The sequence below is a fragment of the Colobus angolensis genome, unplaced genomic scaffold (assembly GCF_000951035.1).
Source record: "Colobus angolensis palliatus isolate OR3802 unplaced genomic scaffold, Cang.pa_1.0 Scaffold118, whole genome shotgun sequence".
NCBI lineage: Eukaryota > Metazoa > Chordata > Mammalia > Primates > Cercopithecidae > Colobus > Colobus angolensis.
Window position 1 is genome coordinate 7,639,743 of NW_012112919.1, and position 21,478 is coordinate 7,661,220.

General features: G+C 44.9%; 1 protein-coding gene across 2 annotated transcripts in view; it reads right to left on the bottom strand.

Annotated features, from left to right (window-relative positions):
• REEP1 (receptor accessory protein 1) overlaps positions 1–21,478 on the bottom strand; it is a 117,981-nt gene that overhangs the window by 48,020 nt on the left and 48,483 nt on the right. The window contains exons 1-3 of one of the 2 annotated variants that reach the window (XM_011964206.1): positions 14,335–14,407; positions 12,176–12,315; positions 295–371 (exon numbers count right to left, since the gene is read on the bottom strand). In XM_011964206.1, the coding sequence (XP_011819596.1) occupies positions 295–371; positions 12,176–12,217 (119 nt within the window). In that variant the 5' untranslated portion in view covers positions 12,218–12,315; positions 14,335–14,407. Of the gene's footprint in view, positions 1–294; positions 372–12,175; positions 12,316–14,334; positions 14,408–21,478 lie in introns of those variants that run through there. The other variant, XM_011964197.1, reaches the window with a different exon arrangement.

Genomic DNA, 21,478 nt, shown 5'->3' on the forward strand with positions numbered 1-21,478 from the left:
CATACGAATGCGTCTTTACCAACTCCATTAATTGACGATGTGTATCTGTCTTGTCCATGACTATATTCACAGGGCTTAGAACAATAACTGCTCTTTATAGGGTCATTCAATAAATATTTACTTGAAGAACAACTTTGTAGACTAATCTATTGAAAATGCTCCAGTTAACATCCCTGCACTTGTGTCTCTGGTCTGAGATGAGGTTTGAGGCTGGGTTCAGCCCTTTCCCATATCCCCCTGACTGACACTAAGCAAAATCGTCCTTAGAAAAGTCCCAACTCTTGGAGTACTTACCAACAAAGGAAGATGTCTGTGAATGTCTCTGCTGTGGTGAAAAGCGCAAATATAATCCAGTACATCATCCATTTGACCTGTTGAAACAGAAAGCAACACAGCTGGTAGAAAAGGTCTAGGAAAAATGCTGCCCAACACCAGGAAAAACAGGCCCTGGTGGCAGATACAGAGGCACATCCGAGTGGCGCAGCCTGCATTTGTAGCCTTCTCCTTATCCTTCCTCAGCTTATGTCCAGCTCTGCTCCAGATCTTGAAACTGGAAGCAAATGGGCTGTTCCACAGCTGACTCAGGCTGAAGGTCAAATGGCCCACAAGTGAGCCAGGGAGACCTGCAGACCAAGAGTGACCCAGGATTCAGTCAGGTCATTTTCCAGAACTAACATCAGGGGAGAAAATGCTCTAGGCCTCCACACAAACACACCCTGGAATGAAGTGTAACTGGGCCAGACTCTCTGGGATGGCGTGGTAGTAATCTAAGAATCCTGATCTTCCTTTTCATCTCTCCCATGTGACCATCCTTTTTAATTTCTACTACCTTTCTCCCCTAACTAAGGCCTTTTCCCCCTCTCTCTTAAACTACTCCTACTTCCCTTGTTTCGTGACTTCCCCTCAGCAACCCATTCTAATACCAGGCCACCCCTGTACTATTCTCCCGAAAGTATAAACTCACCAGACTATCACCCCATTTAAAATATCCCAGCCTGCAGAATCAAGTCCAGATTCCTTAGTCTACTCCTTCTGGCTTCTGGCAAAAGTAGGGTAGCTTATATTGAACTAAGGCTCCTACTAATAATGATAATAAACACCAAACAAAATATTTCAAAACAACTGTTTGAAGGCACTGGAGAGCAATATAAAAAGCAGACAGAGATTGCAAGGGATTCAAGCTTTGGAGTACGGGAAGCACACTGGGTTAGTACAGGTCAGTGTGGCTGAGGACAGTCCTCACTCTGCACATCATGGGGTAGACAGAACTCGAGCACAAATCCACAGTCTTATTTGTCCAAAGAAATGGAAAGTGGAGTTTGAGACTGCCAGAGATGCTGGAATTGGACAGAGAAAAATCTCAGAAATAGGGAAGCCATAAAGGGGCAGCCCCAAAAATCTATATATAAATTCCCTTCAAAAACCTGGCAGGTCCCTGAAATGCACAGAAGCAGGTAAGACGCCAAACAAAGAAGTCTGTATAATAATATAGATATAAATACATATAGATATAAATGTAGATATAAACAGCTGGAAAGTTGAAAAGCTCAGAGTTGAGCAGAGATTCAGCTTCTGCCCACTGTTGGGGAAACAAAGTTTGGAATTCAAGTCATGCAAAGTTAGAGGGGTTTGGTAAGCATTAGGAATTTCCAGTGAAACACCCGGAGGACCACATCTTAGCAGTAAAAATTACATCCTAACACTAAGAGATTAACTCTATGACTAAGAGCAAAATTGAAATACACCTGTCCAAACAAAACTTATCTAGCTGCTACAGGGTCAAGGTGATCTGCCTGAATTTAACTGCCTGCTAGAACAACACTCAACATTCTTCACAAGAAGGCAAAAATAAATCTACAACTCAAGTGTCTATCAATGGATGACTGAATAAAGAAATTGGGGTGTATATACATATATGCACAATGGAATACTACTCAACCATAAAAAAAAATCATGTCTTTTGCAGCAATATCGATGGAACTGGAGTCCATTATCATAAGTAGAATAACTCAGAAACAGAAAGTCAAACACTGCATGTTCTCACTTATAAGTAGGAGCTTCTCCCACAGATTGGGAGAAAATATTTTGCAAGATACATATCTGATACAGGACTTGTACTCAATGTATACAAAGAACTCTTAAAACTCAACAATAAGAAAACAACCCAATTAAAAAATGGGCAAAAGATTTGAACAGACACTTCACAAAGAAGATAAGCAGATATATAGCAACTTATTAACAAAGCTTTTATTATGAAAACTAACTTTTGTTTTGTCACCACATAACAAGATACTTATCCTAGGAGGAAAAGGATGTGTTCAGTATTATTTTTCTTTTGTTTCTTGTTTGTTTGTTTGTTTTTTGAGATGGAGTTTCACTCTTGTTGCCCAGGCTGGAGTGCAATGGTGCAATCTCAGCTCACTGTAACCTCTGCCTCCCAGGCTCAAGTGATTCTCCTGCCTCAGCCTCCCAAGTAGCTGGGATTATAGGCATGCGCCACCATGCCTGGCTAATTTTGTATTTTTAGTTGAGACAGGGTTTCTCCATGTTGGTCAGGCTGGTCTTGAACTCCCGACCTCAGGTGATCTGCCCGCCTTGGCCTCCAAAAGTGCTGGGATTGCAGGTGTGACCCACCACACCCAGCCATATTTTTCTTTAAAAAGTATAACTATGCTAAATAATCTAAAAGAAAATGTGAATATAATGAGTGGAGAGATGGGGGATTTCAAGAGAAAGAAAGAAACTCTTAAAAAAGAAACAAATGATATCCTAGAATTCAAAGCACAATATCTGAAATGAAACAGTATGACAGAATTAATAGCAGATTGGATACAACAAAAGAAAAGATCTGTGTATTTAAAGATAAATCCAGACTAAAGCCATGCAGACTAAAGCCTAGATTGGAAAACAACACTGAGAGGCTCGATCTCTGTTGAACTGCATCAGGCAGTCTAACATACATGTAATAGGAATTCCAGAAGGAAACAAACATGAGAATGGAACCAAAAAAAAAAACATTTGAAGAATACTGGCTACAAAGTTCTAAAATTTGATAAAAAATAACAAACCCTGATCAGGCGTGATGGGAGCACTTTGGGAGGCTGAGGTAGGTGGATTACTCGAGGCCAGGAGTTCTAGACCAGCCTGGGCAACATGGTGAAATCCTGTCTCTACTGAAAATGTAAAAATTAGCTGGGCATGGTGGTGAGTGACTGTAGTCCCAGTTACTTAGGAGGCTGAGGCACAAGAATTGCTTGAACCCAGGAGGCAAAGTTTGCAGTGAGCCGAGATCATGCCATTGCACTCCAGCCTGGGCAACAGGGCAAGATTCTGTCTCAAACAAACAAACAAACCCAAAGAACCAGGAAACTCAGTGAATCCCAAGCAAGATAAATACAAAGAAAAAGAAAACCGTACCTAGGCCAGTCATAGTAAAACTGCTTTAAAAAAAAAAAGAAAGAAAGAAAGAAAAGAAGAGAAAAAAAGAATAATCCTAACCATGTAGAAAATCTTAAAAGCAGAGAGGATGGAAAGAAACACTACACACAGGAGAATGGGAATAAGGATTATAGCTGACTTTTCATTGGAAACAATGAATATCAGAGAAAATGGAACAACATCTTAAAGTGCTAAAAGGAAAAAAAAAAAAAGTCACCCAAGAATTCTATACCCAGCAAAAATATCTTTCAAAAATGAAAGCTGTTCTGGTGAATCCCTGTTGTCTTTGTGACTCTAAAACATGTTTCTCAATGGATTACTTACAGATCTTCTCTATCAGAAAAACAAGGTAGGTTTAGTCCATCAAATAACTACTGTCTGAGACAGCACTGCCAAGGTTGTCTGTAGCAGGACTGACTCCTTAGCAGGGGGCAAATGAGGTTTTGTCCAACTGTAAAGTCTATAGCCTGCTGGGGCTCAGGATCTGGGAATTCTCAACACCAGTATCCAGACACATTTGCAAGAGCCTGAATTCCTTCTCTATAGGCTTTTTCTTTTTAGTAGTCAATTCATGCTTTGGGTCTTCAATTAGAGCAAAAAGGCAATGATAACAATTTTAAAAATCCTTTTCCTTGGTCAGGCATGGTGGGTCACGCCTATAATCCTAGCACTTTAGGAGGCTGAGGCGGGTGGATCACATGAGGTCAGGAGTTTGAGACCAGCCTGATCAACATGGTGAAACCCTGTCTTTACTAAAAATACAAAAAAAAAAAAAAAAAATAGCCAGGCGTGGTGGTATGCACTTGTAATCCTAGCTACTCAGGAGGCTGAAGCAGGAGAATTGCTTGAATCCGGGAAGTAGAGGTTGCAGTGAATCAAGATCATGCCACTGCACTCCAGCCTGGGCAACAAGAGTGAAACTCCATCTCAGAAAAATCTCTTTCCTTGATGCAACCCTTAGCTACAAACATCTCCATTGAGTCATCTATACTTGCAGGATCTACTTTCTCATTCCTCACTTGCTCACTGCAGTGCATCCATTACATCAAAATTGTTCTCACTGGGGCCTCCACTTTGTAACATACTTCAAGGAAGGGTAAGAAACCTCTTTTCAGTTTTTACTTGACTTGCTTGACTTTTCAGCTGTTAGTGAAACAATCACATACTGAAAAGCTCTCCCAACACTATAGTTGTCCTGGTTTTCCACTGCTTTTCTTGCCACTTCTTCTCAGTCTCTTCATTTCCTCCCTAGGGCTCTGTTCTAGACATCTGCTTCTAACTCTAGACTAGACACTGTCCCTAGGGAAATCTGTACATTCCTCACCTAACACAGGTAACCAGTCCCCAAGTTCTGTCACTTCTACCCTCTTGTTTTTTTCTTGAACCTATCTTATTTTCTCCATTCCCCTCTGCCATTTCCTTACTTCAGACCACCACCATCTCCTGTTTAGAATAGAGTTATAACTTTATGCTGGCCTTTACACCTCTGTCCCCTTCACAATCCATCCTCCAAATTCCAGCCAAAATGATTTTCCTAAGGCCAGGCATGGTGGCTCATGCCTGAACTAAGGCACTTTCAGAGGCTGAGGTAGGTGGATCACCTGAGCCCATGAGTTTGAGGCCAGCCTGGGCAATGTGATGAAACTCTGTCTCTATAAAAAACAGAAAAATTAGCTGGGCATGGTGATGCACAACTGTAGTTACAGCTACGAGGGTGGGTGAGGCAGGAGGATCACCTGAGCTTGGGCAGGTCGAGGCTGCGGTGAACTGTGATTATATCACTGTACTCCAGCCTTGGCAACAGAGCAAGACCCTGTCTCAAAACAACAACAACAACAACAACAAAAAACAAATTCTTAAGCCTAAAGTGGGTGATTCTCTTTCCTAGTTTAAAGCCTTCAATAGTTCCTTACTGTTGTTAAGATAAAGCCCAAATTCCTTACATTGGCTTATGAGGCCTAGCATAAATTGGCCTCTATGCTTTTTTGTTTTGTTTCGTTTTTTGTTTTTTGAGGGGAGACAGGGTCTCACTCTGTTATTCAGGCTGAAGTGCACTGGTGCGAACACAGCTCACTGCAGTCTCGACCTGCTGGGCTCAAGTGATTCTCCCACCTCAGCCTCTTGAGTAACTGGGACTATAGGTGCATGCCACCAAGGCTAGCTAGTTTTTTTGTATTTTTTGTAGAGACAAGGTCTCACCATTTTGCCCAGGCTGATCTTGAACTCTTGAGCTTAAGCAATCCACCTGCCTCAGTCTCCCAAAGTGCTGGGATTACAGGTGTGATCCACCACACCCGCAAACTGGCCCCTAATTATTTTCATCAAAAGCTCATCCACACCCCTACCCTGTCACATTTTCCACTCCAATCATAACGAATCTTTCAATTCTCAACAGAGCATCTTTTTTTGCCTCTGATTTCAGCCATCTGATCTCAGCAAAAACATGACCTCCTCTAGGACGTACCCAAAGTTTGGGTAAGTACCCTCTCCTTGTCTTTCTCCATAGTACCACACACATTCCCTGTCGTAACATTTATCACACTGCTTTGAAAGTACCTGTTTATTCCCCTGCTTTTCCCAATACACTGTAAGCTCCCAGAGGGTGGAGACCAGTTCTTCTTATACATCATTATATCTCTAGTACCCAGAACAGTTCCTGACATATAGTAGGTACTGAATGAGTATGTTTCAAACGACCAGATTAGAATACTGGCATTGTGAATGGAACAGAAAGAAACGGTTTCAAAAGGTTAAGAAGGAATATACTTTGAGAAAGACTGTCTAGATGGCTTTTTGAGAAGAAAAGACAGAATTAGACAGTTTGTGAGGCAACAGATGCTCCCTATGAGTGCCTACTGAGCAGATGACTCCATAAACATGGGAAGAAAGGCACCTGGTGAAGTCAGGGCATCAGTGACTGATAATTATGGGGCCACTTGCACCAACAAGAAAGTAAAGAAAGAGCCAATTTAGGCAGAAGAGTTCGAGCTTTATGTGGCTCAGGGCAGCCAAGAAGAATGCCCAACAGACTCCTAGACCAAACTCAGGAAGGAGGTTGAGGCTATGGAGAGAGATGCTGCAGCCATGTCTGAGAAGGGATTTAATGCATTCTCCTGAAGAAGTTCCCATGATGCACTCCTTTGAAATACTTTCATGCAGAAAGGAGCTGAGAATGATTCATTGAGGCTAACAAGGTCAAAGGAACACTGGTGACTCAGAGATGGAAACCATATCCATCTAAAATTACTAGGAAATGGTTTTCTCCATCATTCCTCGTGGAAATCAAATGACAGTTATTTTCCCCAAGGTTTGAAATATAATTTTCCATGTTTGAAAGATTCTATCCAAACCTCCCTGCAAGATAGGGATGAGGAGCCTGGGTGAGCCTTCAGTCAGAATAAAGAGAGGGACCTATGGCCAATTTGAAAGGTAATATTCAGGAGTAACTCTCCTGGACAAATGGAACATTGACAGAATGACTGGGGAGTCTCTCTAAACTGGTCAGGAGCAGGATCTAGGAGTGAAGAGATGGGAAAGATGCTGTGACCTTCAGCCACAGCAAGAAGCTCCAGAGCTCAGGGTAGGAAGTGGCCTGGAGAGTTTCCATGAGCCACAGCAGCTGGCTGAAATTCTGTGGTCCATTCTACCCCACTGCCAGAGCTTCTGGCAGCCTGCCAAAGGCCTCCCTATGGGTTGCAGAGGAGGAGGCTTAGCCACTTCTTTAGCCTGACCTCACCTTTGGACTCTCCTCTAACCAGGCACACTCAATTTCTCAAGCCTTTCACACCCCTCATGCAACTGGGCCCTGCACTTCAGCCTCACAGGGAATTCTCTGTGCCAAATGACAGAAAGAAAAAAGTCAAGCCTGCCTTACAGATGACTCTGCACCATCTGATTGTATGAGCTCACTGTAGATGGCTATATAGTCAGGGGTGACCCTGGGAGAGTGGGGAAGCGAAATTCCCCTGCGGGCAGGAATTTGAGCAGGGCACTTAGCCTGGAGGGAGAAATGCCCTGAGTTAATGTTCACGCACTGTCACCGGGTATATGAACTCCATTTTCTTATTTTCTGTGTTCTTGATGCTTTGGCATCTGGGGCCTCACTGATTACAGAGGGACTACCCTTCCAGGGCTAGCCTTGCCCCAGCACATCCTTCATATGCAAACTAACCAGTCCAGAGCCTATACTCTAAATTACTTCCTTTATGGAGTTCCCACAAGTTGAGCAATATTCCCCAACCATAACCACCCCAGAGCCAGGTCCCAGACAACTAGAGGCAGCGCCCACACCTTGGAGCCTGCTGAAATGATTCCACCTAGCCAATCTGAAATCTGTTTACCCTGTCTTGCCTTACCTTTATCACAGAAACCACAACGAAGGCCACTGCCCACGTTTCCTACTCTCCATCAGCCTCCTGACTGGCCTGGTGACCCTACAAAGCATGTGGCCCTCCCACTTCTAGACTTCTTCCTTCATGACAGTCATTTCCACATCTTGGTGTCTTTCCATCCCTAAGTAAAACAAATCCCAGGCACATTTTCAAACACCAGCTAAGGCTCTGTCTAGAGGATGAGGTTCTTGGAAGAAGTGAGGCTGAGAGACTCCTGTGGAGGAGGTCTGGAAATGAGGTGAATGGGCCCAGAGAATGAATATATTGGTGGCCCAAAGCTTATGCTCACCAATAAGTCCCATGGCAGAGGAGGCTCCTAGTGACCGAGTGCATGAGATGGTCAGGTCTGTGGATGTCGGCCAGCCTCTTTCCTCAGGCTTGATAGTGCACGTTCAATGGGGTCATGTACCAAGCAGCCAAGTGGAAGTGAAAGAGGTAGGATACGGGCTCAGCAATGTGACATCCCTCTCAGCAAGGCTGACCTGGCCACAACCACTGCTCAGAGATCATGTTGCCAGCAGCAATGATCAAGCATCTCCAGGGTGATACCATATCCCAAGGCATCAGCCAGTCTTCTGGAAGCAGGTTCACTCCACCATGCCCCTTCCCTCATGGAGTGGGTGGCATAGGGTCTTTTCTGGAATATTCATTTTTTTTCTGCATGTGGACTTGCTTTTCCTACTGCTCTGCTTCCGGCAGCCACACAGCAAGCTGTGGACGCAGGGATTACCCTTTTCCTTTTGATGCATCCCACACAATACTACTTCTCATCAAGGACCCTCCTTTATAGCAAAAGAAATAAGGCAATAGGCTGATGCTTTGGGGAGTCACTGATCTTATCATGCACCCAATGCCCTGCAGTGGCTGGCCTTATACGGTGCTACCTGGCATTGGAGGGTTCTGAAAGCAAACCAGGTGGGAGTCAGCATTTTATGAGATTGGTGTGCAGTCCTGGAGGGTGCAGTTTCTCCTCTGAACCAGTGACTAACATATGGTGGTGCTTCTTAGCCATAATCTAAAGGTGCAGGAACCAAGGAAATGAGGGTTCCTTAATCTATGATTAAGCCTAATGCCAGCTCCTTGCAATGAAAGTGAGGTCCATGGACCAGCACTGTTGGCATCATCTGGGAGCTTGTTAGAAATGCAGAATCTCAGACCCCACCCCAGACCTACTGGATATAATCTGCTTTTAAGGCGATCCCCTGTTCATTCATATGCATGTTAAAGGTTGAGAATCACTGCTCTAACCCATTCACAACATTTTTGCTTCTCATCCCCAAACCTCTGATCTCTGCTTCTTGATGATTTTAGTACTTAAGGGATGGATGCTTCCACCAGGGGATACAAAATGGTTCCAATGAAGTGGAAGCAGAGACTTGTATTGTCTCCTGGTGGCTTCACAATACTCATGCCAGTAGGAAATAGATGATAAAGGGGCTTATGGGCTTTGAAGGGGTAACTGATCCTAATTATCAAGGGGAACCAGGACTGCTGCTACACAATGAGGCAGAAAGAAGAGCAGATGGAAGTCAAACAGCCTTGGGGGGGCCTCCTAGGGCTGTCTTGTTCAGGGGTAAAAGTCAATGGTTTGGCTGGCGTGGTGGCTCACATCTATAATCCCAGCACTTTGGGAGGCCAAGGCAGGTGGATTACCTGAGGTCAGGAGTTCAAGACCAGCCTGGCCAACATGGTGAAACCCCCATCTCTACAAAAATGCAAAAATTAGCCAGACATGGTGGTGCACGCCTGTAATTCCTGCTACTTGGGAGGCTGAGGCAGGAGAATCACTTGAACCCGGGAGGCAGAGGTTGCAGTGAGCCGAGATTGTTCCACTGCACTCCAGCTTGGGTGACAGGGCGAGACTCTGTATCAAAAAAAAAAAAAAAAAAGTCAATGGGTCATTACTACAGCCCTACAGAGGCAAAACTGCCAAGACCTCAGATTCCTCAGGAATGAAGATTTGGGCCCCATTACAGGATAAGGAACCAATCCCACTAAAGCTCTAGCTTTAGGCAACAGGAGCATGAATTGGATAGCGGAAGAGGAAAGCCTCAGGAAAACCCGAGAAAGACTTCAGAATGGGTGTCCTGTGGAATGCTAGGTGTCCAGCATGTCCTTCTGAATTATCTTGATTCTGCAGGTGTCCTGCTTTTCAATGTCTTTGAGCTATTTTACAACTTGATAAGTTAAAACTGATGGCAATGCATATGGTTTCACCCATAGAGGTGCAAATAAATTTTGTCCAGCAGAGATACAACTGATCTCCCCATCCCACCCTCCAAGTAATCAGTTTAATATTTATTAACAAATCAATTTCGACATTTCTGATTGCCTACATATGTCTGTTATTTGGGGTTTCCTTTGAACACCTTACTGGTTGCCTCATTAGTAAGTTAAGCAAAATCTTCAACATGTGTTCATTTTATATTCATACAAGAGTCATGATTCTACCCTCTAAAAACTTCTTTCTTTTAACAAAAGACACAAATACAGCTATGAACTCATGACCAGTTGCATGATGTTACGGACTATATCTTCTATACATATTTTCCTCCTTTCTGTGTTAAGTATAGATTTTAATATTTTAAGTAATTATATTTTAATTCTTTCTCTCCCCGCTAAAATAGTATGTGAGCTGCACTGGTGACAGTTAACTTAACAATTCAGTGTTTGGAATGCTGAATATTAAGGTTGGGTCTTGTCAGAACCAGAGGAGGAGAGGACTTCGCCCAGGGATACTGGGCCTGGAGCTAGACTCAGCAACTTACAGAATTTGGATTTGACAAGTGAGTGAGTTGTATAGAATTCTTGTTGGAAGCTTGTTTTTAAAGCCAAAATATGGGTAAAGGAATGGATGTGGATGTGGATGTAGTTTTGGGGAAGCCTAAGAGTCAGCTGTATTGGTTATTTTTTTTTTTTCCATGAGTACTCAGCATCCAAAGCCTTCTAAATTGGGAGACATCTCCCAACATGAGCATTTTTGTGGGAGGCAAATCCTGCTATTTGGGCCCCTATCCAGGACTCTGCACTGTCAGGGGATGCTTCGAAAGCACAAGCATCCGGTGTCCAAGATGTGACTTCAGCAGAGGTTTCCTAATCAGACCCTTTCCTACAGCGTGAGCTGGGCCGTCAGCATCACCCAGCCTCCTTGGATCCTCCCCAGTTCCTGGGTATCTTTCTCTTGCTACCTAGTTAATTCTACAAATTCCCGTAAATTCCCTTCTGTTTAAGTTTTCATCCCAAAACCTTGAATCCAGGTACAGTAAGTTTGGTTGGAAGACATAAGCAGCCATAAATGTCCTGAACAATGTTTCTAAATTGGAGATCCTGTGGAAAATGCCCATTTTTATTTAGGAGAGTTCCCTCTGCTTCCTGACCAGCTCTGGTGGTCCCCCTGTGTGGCCCTATGTGGCATGCCATGCCTCCTACTTCTAGGGGAATGCGAGTCAAAACTTCCTTCATGATAACCATTTCTGTGCCTTCCACAGAAAGACATACCCGAGTCTTCAATTCAAACAAGTTCCCAGGTGATGCGGATAATGCTGGCCACTGACCACACCTTGGGTGCTGAGATTACAGCACTGAAGATGTGTAGAGAAGCGGCTGGGAAGTAGGGAGGAGCAAGATCGAGAAGGGTGTTAAATGCTGTGTAATGAAATTTGTGCTTGATCTTGCAGGTGATAAGCAGCCATTAATTGACCCGGGGGGAGTGAAATAAATAGACTTCCATTTTTAAATGGCACTGGATGTCATGTGACAACAGAGTGGGAAAGCAGGGACAGGAGGCAGGAGAACCAGTTACGAGGTGTGATAGGCACAACAATGGCCCCCCAAAGATGTCCATGTCCTAATCCTCATATGGCAAATGGGACTTTGTAGCATTAATGACTTTCAGATGGGAAGAGTATCCTGGATGACCCAGGTGGCCCCATGTAATCACATGAATCCTTAAAGTGGAGAACCTTTCCCAGTGAGCCTGAGGGAGATGTGGTTATGGAAGAACAGCCAGAGAGATGCAATGTTGTTGGCTCTGAAGGAGGAGGAGGAGGAAGGGGCACAAGCCTAACAATGCAGGAATGGCCTCTAGGAACTGGAAAAAGCAAGGACACAACCTCTCCCCCGGAGTCACCAAACGGAGCACAGTCCTGCTTGATTTTAACCTAGTGGGACTTGTTGGATTTCTGACTTTCAGAATTATAAAATAATACACAGGTTTTTAAGCCACTCAGTTCATGGTAATTTCTAATGGTGACAATAAAAAACTAATATAGGAGGCCATTGCAACCTCCTAGGGAAAAGGGTGAGAATCTCATTTCTGAGAGTGGCAGCAGAGAAGGAAGACAGACCTGGTTTGGAAGATTACTCAGGAGATAGGGATGAAGGGACATGGTCACCAACCAGGTGGGTGTGGGTGTATGGGTGTGAGTATGTTAAGGAAAGTCGCAGGTTTCTCTCTTGAACAAAATAGGCCCATTAGTCAAAAGGACTGCAGGAAGGAAACACAGGAGCGTGAGTGCAGAGAAAGGCAGTTCCCTCCTGATACTACCCGGCTCCTTTCTTCAGATTCCTTTTTTACCAAGAAACCTTCTAATCGTAACTCTTGCACGTTCCCTACTGGGAAAAGCATGTGCTCAGCAGCCAACACAAACAGCTGCTCTACTCATCAATTATGGTTTTCACTCTAAATTAATGAATTGCCATTCTAGTCATAAACCAGGCTTCTGTGAGTTTAGTCAGAGCAAAATAATTTACCAGGGTTTGATCTCTCTCAGAAGAGCTGACAGAGTTGTTTTTGCCCCTGCAAAGTAAAGGATTAGACCTTATACCACAGTGATCCTGGTAAGGCACAGTTGGCAGGCGGGAAAGGGTTGGGAAAGGGAGGGCTAGAAGAGGCTGCCTAATGCTTTGCCCTGTGCCAAGTCAATTGAATCAGGAGGTTCTGTGCTTGCAATTTAACAGCTATTTATAGCGTGCTTTCTGAGATTCCCTCACATATACCACAGACCCGGTCTCCAGAAGAAAAATTGTCCCCCTCTGGAACTCCCTGCTTACAAACAGCAAGGTGCAAGCCCAGGCAAGTTGTTCTGGGAAAGTGGGAGACTGCGGGGTGGGGGGTGAGTTCTGGTTGCAGTCGATCTGGAGATGGCTGGTTTCATCATAAAGACTTCTTGGGAAATCTGAGAAAGAAAATACTGACTTTCTAAGCCCACTTTGAATTGCTTCTTTACCTACGCCAAACCTGCCAAGAGACATCTGAGTAAAAGAGGCAAAGGCATGGCTATTACCCACCCCATTGTTCAGATGAGGACACTTAGGCTCTCGGAAGTTTAAGCTACTTACCCAGCACTGCATCATTCAAATGTCAGAGCCAGGACTTGACCGACCTCGGTGTTCTGATGACAAAATCCACACCTTTTGCACTTTGAGTTTGTGTCCTATATGGGGAAGGACACCCTTCCCTCACCACCCACCCAGCAGGTCTTTCTCAGTCAGCAGTGGCCTAATGGTTCTCCTGCCTGAAGGTGCTGGACACATTTAGGGGTGGTGATTAGAGCACCCAGATCATCCAACAGTAACTGATATTATCCTCTGACCAGTAAGTCCTCCCAGATCCCCTTCCTGTGTGCTCACCTTCTGCAATGTGCTACAGAAGATACAGGGGCCAGGCACTGTGGCTCACGCCTATAATCCCAGCGTTTTGGGAGGCCGAGACAGGCAGATCGCAAGGTCAGGAGTTCGAGACTAGCCTGGCCAACATGATGAAACCCTATCTCCACTAAAAACACAAAAATTATCTGGGCATGGTGGCACACACCTGTAATCCCAGCTACTCAGGAGACTGAGGCTAGAGAATCTCTTGAACCCAGGAGGCGGAGGCTGCAGTGAGCCAAGATTGCGCCACTGCTCTCCAGCCTGAGTGACAGAGTGAGACTCCGGCTCAAAAAAAAAAAAAAAAAAGAAAAGAAAACAGATATACGATGATGACAATCCCCTGCCCTCAGAAGGTTACAGAGCAACAGAACCTGAATTGTGGAGATGGAAAGAAAGAAATGGAATGGGACAGAGTTGCAGAACCAGGAACCAAACCCAGGTCTGCCAGACTCTAGAACCCGGGCTCCCGCCCACAATGCTGGACTGTCTCTCCGTCATGGTGCTGTAAGGTCTACAGAGTGTTTTCCAGAAAAATAAATCAAGGCTGAGAGAGGTGAAGTCACCTGTGGCTTGTGGCAGAGCTGAGACACCTCCAACTCCAGACGCCACCGCCTCTTGCCATACCTCCCTGCTTTTCTCACCTCCATGCTCTAGGTCTAGGCAGGGGAAGGTCTAGGCAAGGGAAGGTCTAGACAGAAAAGAGGACTCCTGAGACGTCTCATGAGAACTGTGATGAAGGGACTCCTTTTTCCTACTTCCAGTGCCCATAGCAAGGAGGGCATCCCCTTCCCCCAACATTTCACACCCGACCTCACTCCAGCCAACCCCCTCCAAAATACACAGTGCTACTTACATATTCCTTAATGTCCTTTGATTTCACAGCCTTGTAGGAATAATACGCAGGGTAAAGGGTGCCAAATATAAGCCTGGAGGGAAGAGAGATAAAGAGAAATATGATTTTTTCATTTACCTTATTTAATGGAAAATGTCTGTCTTCAATGCCAAGAGCAGCTCTCTAAGCTACAGAAAGTGCTGCTGTGGGGCTTGATTTATTTTTATGAATGCCCTGAAGGTGTTCTGCTCACGGCTGGGGCATCCTTGGGCACCTCTATCTTCTGTTAAAGCCCACACCCACCTTCCTTCAATCTGTGGTTTGGCAACATGAAAGCGTGGTTGGGGGTCATGGCAGCCAAAAATGGGGATGTGAAGGCACAAAGACCCCTGAAATTAAAGGCTGCCTTTCCTCTCCTGCTGTTAACCCCCCTCTGAAGCTCTATTAAGCCTGCAAACACCTAAGGCTTTTTTTTCCATCAAAACCTTTCCCCCCAAATTTCACTCCCCTTGGACTTGATCTCAGCATCCTGCAGCTAGAATAAGCTCTTCACATTTCATATTGTAAATTCAATCAGGCCAAGCCCTCCTCCCACCAATACATCCCCATCTTGTATTAGTCTGTTTCTCATTGCTCTTAAGATGAAGCAGCAAAAATACCAGCCCCGTGACAGTGTTTGAGCAGCAGTTCTCACTGATCTATGCTCAGGGCTACGTTGGATCATTAAATGATCTTGTGCTCAGCCCTGCCTCTCAGGACCTGCATGGCAGAGCTCCACCTGCCCTCATTATCTCCATCATGCACTATCCCCTGCCCAGAAAGCCTCTGCCTGTTCTGTTCTCTCCTTCTGGAGTCTTCCTTTCCCCGTCTTTCTCTGGTTAATGCCTGTTCATCCATCATATTCCAGCTCCAGTATGACTTCTTCTTCCCTGGCCTCCCTAACTAGCTCAAACCTCCTCACTACACTCATAGCACAATGTACCTATCATCAGAGTGTTCCTTTATTGTTGTTTGTGTGATGCTTTGATTGACAGCCCTCTTTCCACAGCACTGTAAGTGCCTTGAGGGCAGAGAATGGACCTGTTTTGCTCAACACTGTGTTCCCAGAACCTACCCCATAGTAATCCCTCAACAGATATTTGTAAATGAATGAATTGAGCTGGAGGTTTAATCTTTTCACCTGACAGATGAGGTCACCCCAGGGTGCCAACTCAGGGCCAAACTGACTGGGTGCAGCAGTGGGCCTGGCCCAGGCACTATATGAGCTGACATCTCCTGTGACAACCCCACAGATGGAGCTTTCAGAGTCCCTGCAATGAGCCAGCCTACTTACAGAAGACACCACACTGAAGAAACCCAAAGCTGTGGTTCACTGGGTATTGAGAGGCTGTACAGAGAACTCCTAGTCCGGAAGCAATTTACCAAGCAGGGGTCAGCTTTACCATGAGCACTGTTGCCAGGGAACACCCTGATATTCCACAATCATCAGGTTTCCAGGGAAAACAAAGTTGACTGAACCAAGTCTGTTTCTGGCACCGAAAGGGAGAGGGCTGTTAACTCTTGACTCACACAGGCCTTGTGCGAAGTGCTTTAGAGCTTTATCCCACTTAGACTGCCTTGTCCAAGGGAACGCTTTTTACAGACAGGACTCCAATGCATGGAGCAGCCAGTCACTTACTTGTCTAAAGCCTCGTGACCAGGGAAGCGTAAGGCAGGGGCTGGAGCCCAGCCAGGCCAGCCTCCTCCAAGTCTGACTTCTTGTGGCCACTGTGCACTACCTTGGGGAGCCGCCCACCCTCCAGGAAGGCTGAAATGACCTGTGTGAAGAGCAGGATTAGCCAGTGGGGGTACAAGAGAATAGTGGAAGAAAGGAGAAAAAGTAGGACTGGGGGTGAGGGGGCAACATTTAAGAGAGGGTAGTGCCAAAGACAGCAGGCAGGCCAAGGGGGAGGTGGCTGGGGAAGCCTGCTGGGTTTGGTCATCGCTCCCTTGGTGAGGAAAGTCCCCACACTCCTCCACACTGCCCCCTTGCCTGCCCCCTCCTAAGCATTCTCAGGTATCCAGGAGACTCACTTCCTCAGGGAGGCCTTTCCTGACCTGGTCACACCCTGAAGATTGGGCTCCTCTCCCTTTTTAGCTCCTGTACCTGCCCCTTTCTTAGCTCTTGTCCACCGTATCTACTTGGTCAGCTCAAGGTGCATCTCTCCCACAAGACTGTGTGTTCCACAAAGCCAGAGATGGTGTCCCTCATTCATAACACACCCCTGTCCTCCGCACAGCAGGAAGGACTCGGTAAGAATGTGTTCACTGTGTGAAGTATCAGAATGGGGAAGCCAAAGCCAGCACCATTGAGGGAACGCTTGTGACCTTGCGTCTGAGGTCTCAGCAGCGAGGTGGATGCCAGACGGCACCAGGCTGATTCAGCAAAGCCTTGGGCACAACACCATGGACCGGGGGGAAATAAATACACCATTCCTCGGGCATAGGTGCCATGGTTATTACCCACGTCTGCCAGGATGGTTTCCAGCCCCCGCCCTGAGGCAGCATGTGAGCAGCAGAGGAGAGACAGGTGGAAAGTTACAGCACTACCCAGCAGCCGATTGATGGGATCCCCGTGAACCCCAGTGTGTCATGACACCCTCTGAGTGGTCATGGAGCAAGGAAGGCAAGACAGGAAGGCCTGTGCTAGGTCAGCTGGACTCTTCTGAAGTGAGCTGGTTGCCAGCATCCTTTGCCTGGCTCCTGTGTGACAGCACAAGGTCCCTACATACATAAGTTTGCTTTTCAGTTTCTAAAAGCTCAGTAACACTTAGCATCTCACTGCCCCGGGAAAGGGGAAATGGGATGAAAATGGCCAGTTCTTCTTAACCTATTTTAGAGGTAAGAAATAATGAAGGAAGCAGGCTCAAGCCAAAGGGGGTTGGTACTTCTGCCCCTTCAGACCAAGTACCCCCACACGGCCCTTCGCCACTGGCCCCACCAGCCTTGCTTCCCACCCCTCCCTCAGCCTCGGGTTCGCAAAGCCAGCAGCCAGCAGCTGTCCCCTGATTAAACCACATTTGCTTGCAATCTGTGACTTCCTGGCTGCTCTTTCTTTTGTCTGAATGTAGCACAAGATCTTCCCCAATCCCACAACTGTTGTTTTTCCTGATAAAGCACCACTAATCCTTTAAGACCTGTCTCAGAAATGCCACTTCTTCTGTGAAGGCTTTGGTTACCGCCCCTTCAGTTTTCTTGAAACCGTTTAAGCCTGTGACAGGCCTTATGTAGTAGCAGCAATAATAAAACATTTAAAATAATATTATAATATTATATCATTGAGTGTTCACTAACGCCAGGCACTGTTCTACAAGCTGCACTCATTCTTTCAATTAATCCTCTCACATACATAGGGAAAAAGAATTCTTACTACCCCATTTTACAGACTGGGACACTGAGGCTTAGCATCATTACTCACTCACCCAAGGAGACACAACAGCCAGGTACAGAGCTGGGATCTGAACCTAGGCAGCCTGACAACAGAACCTGCCTTCTCCCGGGGCGGCCTGTGCTGGCTGAATCTGTCTCCCTAGTCAGATCACATAGTCCTGGGCAATCAGGAGGGTCCCTCATGCCTGGCACAGCACCTCCCCCTTTAAGTGGGTGCTTGAAATGTCTGTTTGAGTAACAAGCAATTTCAGTCTCTCTCCAAGGAACTCAGCCCACTTGCTAGACTCACATAACTTTCTACAAAGTCAGAAAAAATGTGGTAAAATAAGATGGTCTGAAGCTCCTTTAATGCTCGAGCTGGGCTCAAGCAGAGGGAAGGTGGAAGGCTGGAGTGCCATCCTCCAGAGAGACCAGGCTCTGCACTAACACACGCCTCTCGGTTATCTCTGAATGGAGCTCGCACCTCACAGCTCTGCACCCACCCTCCCTCCCCACCACTGTCATTAACTGTTACCCTGAAGCCCCCACCCTGTGTAAAGGCTCCATGAATCTGCCAGCAGCATTTCCCTTATCTTTGTACTTCACTCCTCCTCTTGCTCCAAGTTAGGTGTCTTCATCCAGGTTGCCTCCCCACCCACCTCTTCCACAGCTGTGGCATCGAGAAGGGAGCATGAGTCTCATGTGAATACTACACTCTGATGCAGTGGCTCCCCACTGGGGTGATCTCGTTTCCCAGGGAAATCTGGGCAATGTCTGGAGACACTCTGGTTGTCTGAGAGGGTGCTACTGGCAGCCAGTGAGTAGAGGCAGGGATGCTGCTAAACATCCTAACATGCACAGGACAGGCCCCTCTCAAAAAATAATCATCCAGTCCAAAATGTCAGTTGTGCCACTGCTGAGAAACCCTAGTTTTTAGACTAGTGCGCTGTTTCCTGGTCCTTGGGCCATGGACTCTTCACCACCATTAAGGGTCATTTTTTGAACCCCAAGGATCATTTTTTTTGAACCCCAAGAGTTAAAAAATGTCCAGTGTCCCAAGAAAAACTGTAAATGCTCAGATAGTGGGGCATGGCCCCAAATGGTAAAGACCACATACCAAGCCCGTTGGCCAATGTCAGGGAAAATACAGCTCTGAAGTTGCTTATCAACTTCCTGGAGCTCTGGCCAGGAGAGAGAGATTGCTGACCTAGGGCACAGCTACAAGCTATGGCACTGCAGTTGCTGACCATAGCCAAGTCCTCTTGGCAAACCATGAAACAAACCAGTATTTTCCACAGTCTTCTCAGGCATCCTAGAGTGGCACCAACATGTCCCAATCCCAAATTGTGCTAAAAATTTCAAAATCAATGCTGGCAATATATTTTCCTAACATTAATTTTTTTAAATGTAAGAGAAATAACAAGCCTATTTATACAGCTGTTTATAGCATTAAAAAACAAATCACACTGAAGAAGTTGTATGTCACCCAAGGGCTTCTGGAACGCTCTATTTCTTGACCTGAGCACTTGCTTTATAATTACAAATATATATAAAACTGTACACATCTTATTTCATAATTTTTTTTGAGACAAAGTCTCACTCTGTCGCCCAGGCTAGGGTGCAGTGGCATGATCTCTGCTCCCTGCAACCTCTGCCTCCCAGGTTCAAGGGATTCTCCTGCTCAGCCTCCCGAGTAGCTGGGATTACAGGTGTGTGTCACCACACCTGGCTAATTTTTGTATTTTTAGTAGAGCTGCGGTTTCTCCACATTGCCCAGGCTGGTCTTGAACTTCTGGCCTCAAATGATTCACCTGTCTTAGCTTCTCAAAGTGCTGGAATTACAGACGTGAGCCACTGCATCCAGCCTTATTTCATATTTTTAAAAACAATGTACAGTACCCAAGAAAATAAATTTGCACAATCTTCCAATTCATGAAGGCACACTGTTTCATCTGAGCATTAAAATGTATTAAAATTTATACTGATTATGTTTTGTGCCTTTTGTTAATAAAAATATAATTTCAAATTATGTTCTCCGAAGATACTTTCTAAAAACATATAAATCCATTTTTATCACTTTTTATGAGAATTAATCTCCAAGACTGTTTTTGCTGTCTACTGTAACAGAAGAATGCTCCTTGGTTCTTCAGCTCCTTTTGACATTCCAATAAATATGCTATAATTCTTAATCTGGAGAAAACGATAACACAGAGCAGATGTATTTGAAGACTCCTATATGTATTTTCCTGATACAATCCTTTTCCTCCCCCGCAAAAGTCATCACTATCCTGAATTTGGTGTTTATCACTCTCACTATGTTTTTATTAACTACATGAGCCATGCATAGACAGAAAAAAAGTGTTTACACCTGTTTACATATTCTACAAATGGAATCACACTGTGATATGTTTTTTCATTCAAACTTATGTTTTTGAAATTCAATCCATGTTGACACTTGTCTTTCTAGATCATTTTTAAAAATTATTTGTTTTATTTTATTTTATTTTATTTTATTTTATTTTTTGAAACGGAGTCTCGCTCCCATTGCGCAGGCTGGAGAGCAGTGGCGCAATCTCGGCTCACTGCAACCTCCACCTCCCAGGTTCAAGTGATTCTCCTTCCTCAACCTCCTGAGTAGCTGGGATTATAGGCGTGAGCCACCCAGCCCAGCTAATTTTTGTATTTTTAGTAGAGACGGAGTTTCACCATGTTGGGCAGACTGGTCTTGAACTCCTGACCTTAGGTGATCCACCCACCTCAGCCTCCCAAATGTTAGGATTACAGGTGTGAGCCACAGCACCCGGCCTAAAATTATTTTTTTATTTGTATTGAGACTGGGTCTCGCTATGTTGCCCAGGCTGGTCCTGAACTCCTGGGTTCACTGATTTCTCACCTCAACCTTCCAAGTAGTTGGGAATACAGGTATGTGCCACCTGCATCCAGTTTTTCTAGATTCTTTTAAACCACTGTGTACTACTTTACTATATGAACATATTATAGTTTATTCTGTGGATGCATACTTAGGTTCCTTCCTATTTTTCCCCTTTACAAACAGGGCTGTGATGAACATTATTATACATGTCTCCTTGGGCACATTTGAGACCTTCTCTAGTGTATCTACGTAGTGTGGAACTGCTGGGCCAGAAGGTACAGCAGATAATGCAAAACCACTTGCCAGAATGACTATATCAATTTATACTCCTTCCTGCAAGTGTAAAAGATTTTAATACTCCCCATTCTTGCCAAACTTACATAGTCAGACTGTTAGATTTTTGTCAGTGTGACGGGTGTAAAATGGTATCCCACGTTTGTTTCGATTCGCGTTTCCTCAGTGGCAGATGAAGTCAAACAACTTTTTATGCCTGTTGGCCATTTGGGCTGCTTAACTACCCTGTTTATATCCCTCCATTAGTTTATCTTGTTCTTAGTGATTTTTAGGAATTCTTCATGAATTTTGGGTATAAATCCTTTCTTGGACATATGCATTACACATGTTTTTCCTCAATATAAGCTCTCTTAACTGGGTTTGTGGTGCATTTTCTTGCAGCTTTAAATTTTATATAGACAAATATATCAGTCTTTTCTAGCTTTTTTCTATCTTGTTGAAAAAATCCTGGTCACGTATACTTTTTTACAAGAGTTTTAAACTTTTGCTTTTTCAATACTAGATTTTCATTCATTTGGAATTGATCTTTATGTATGGTGTGAGGAATTCAATTTTATTCTTTTCTATATGGATCCCAATTGTCCCATCCCA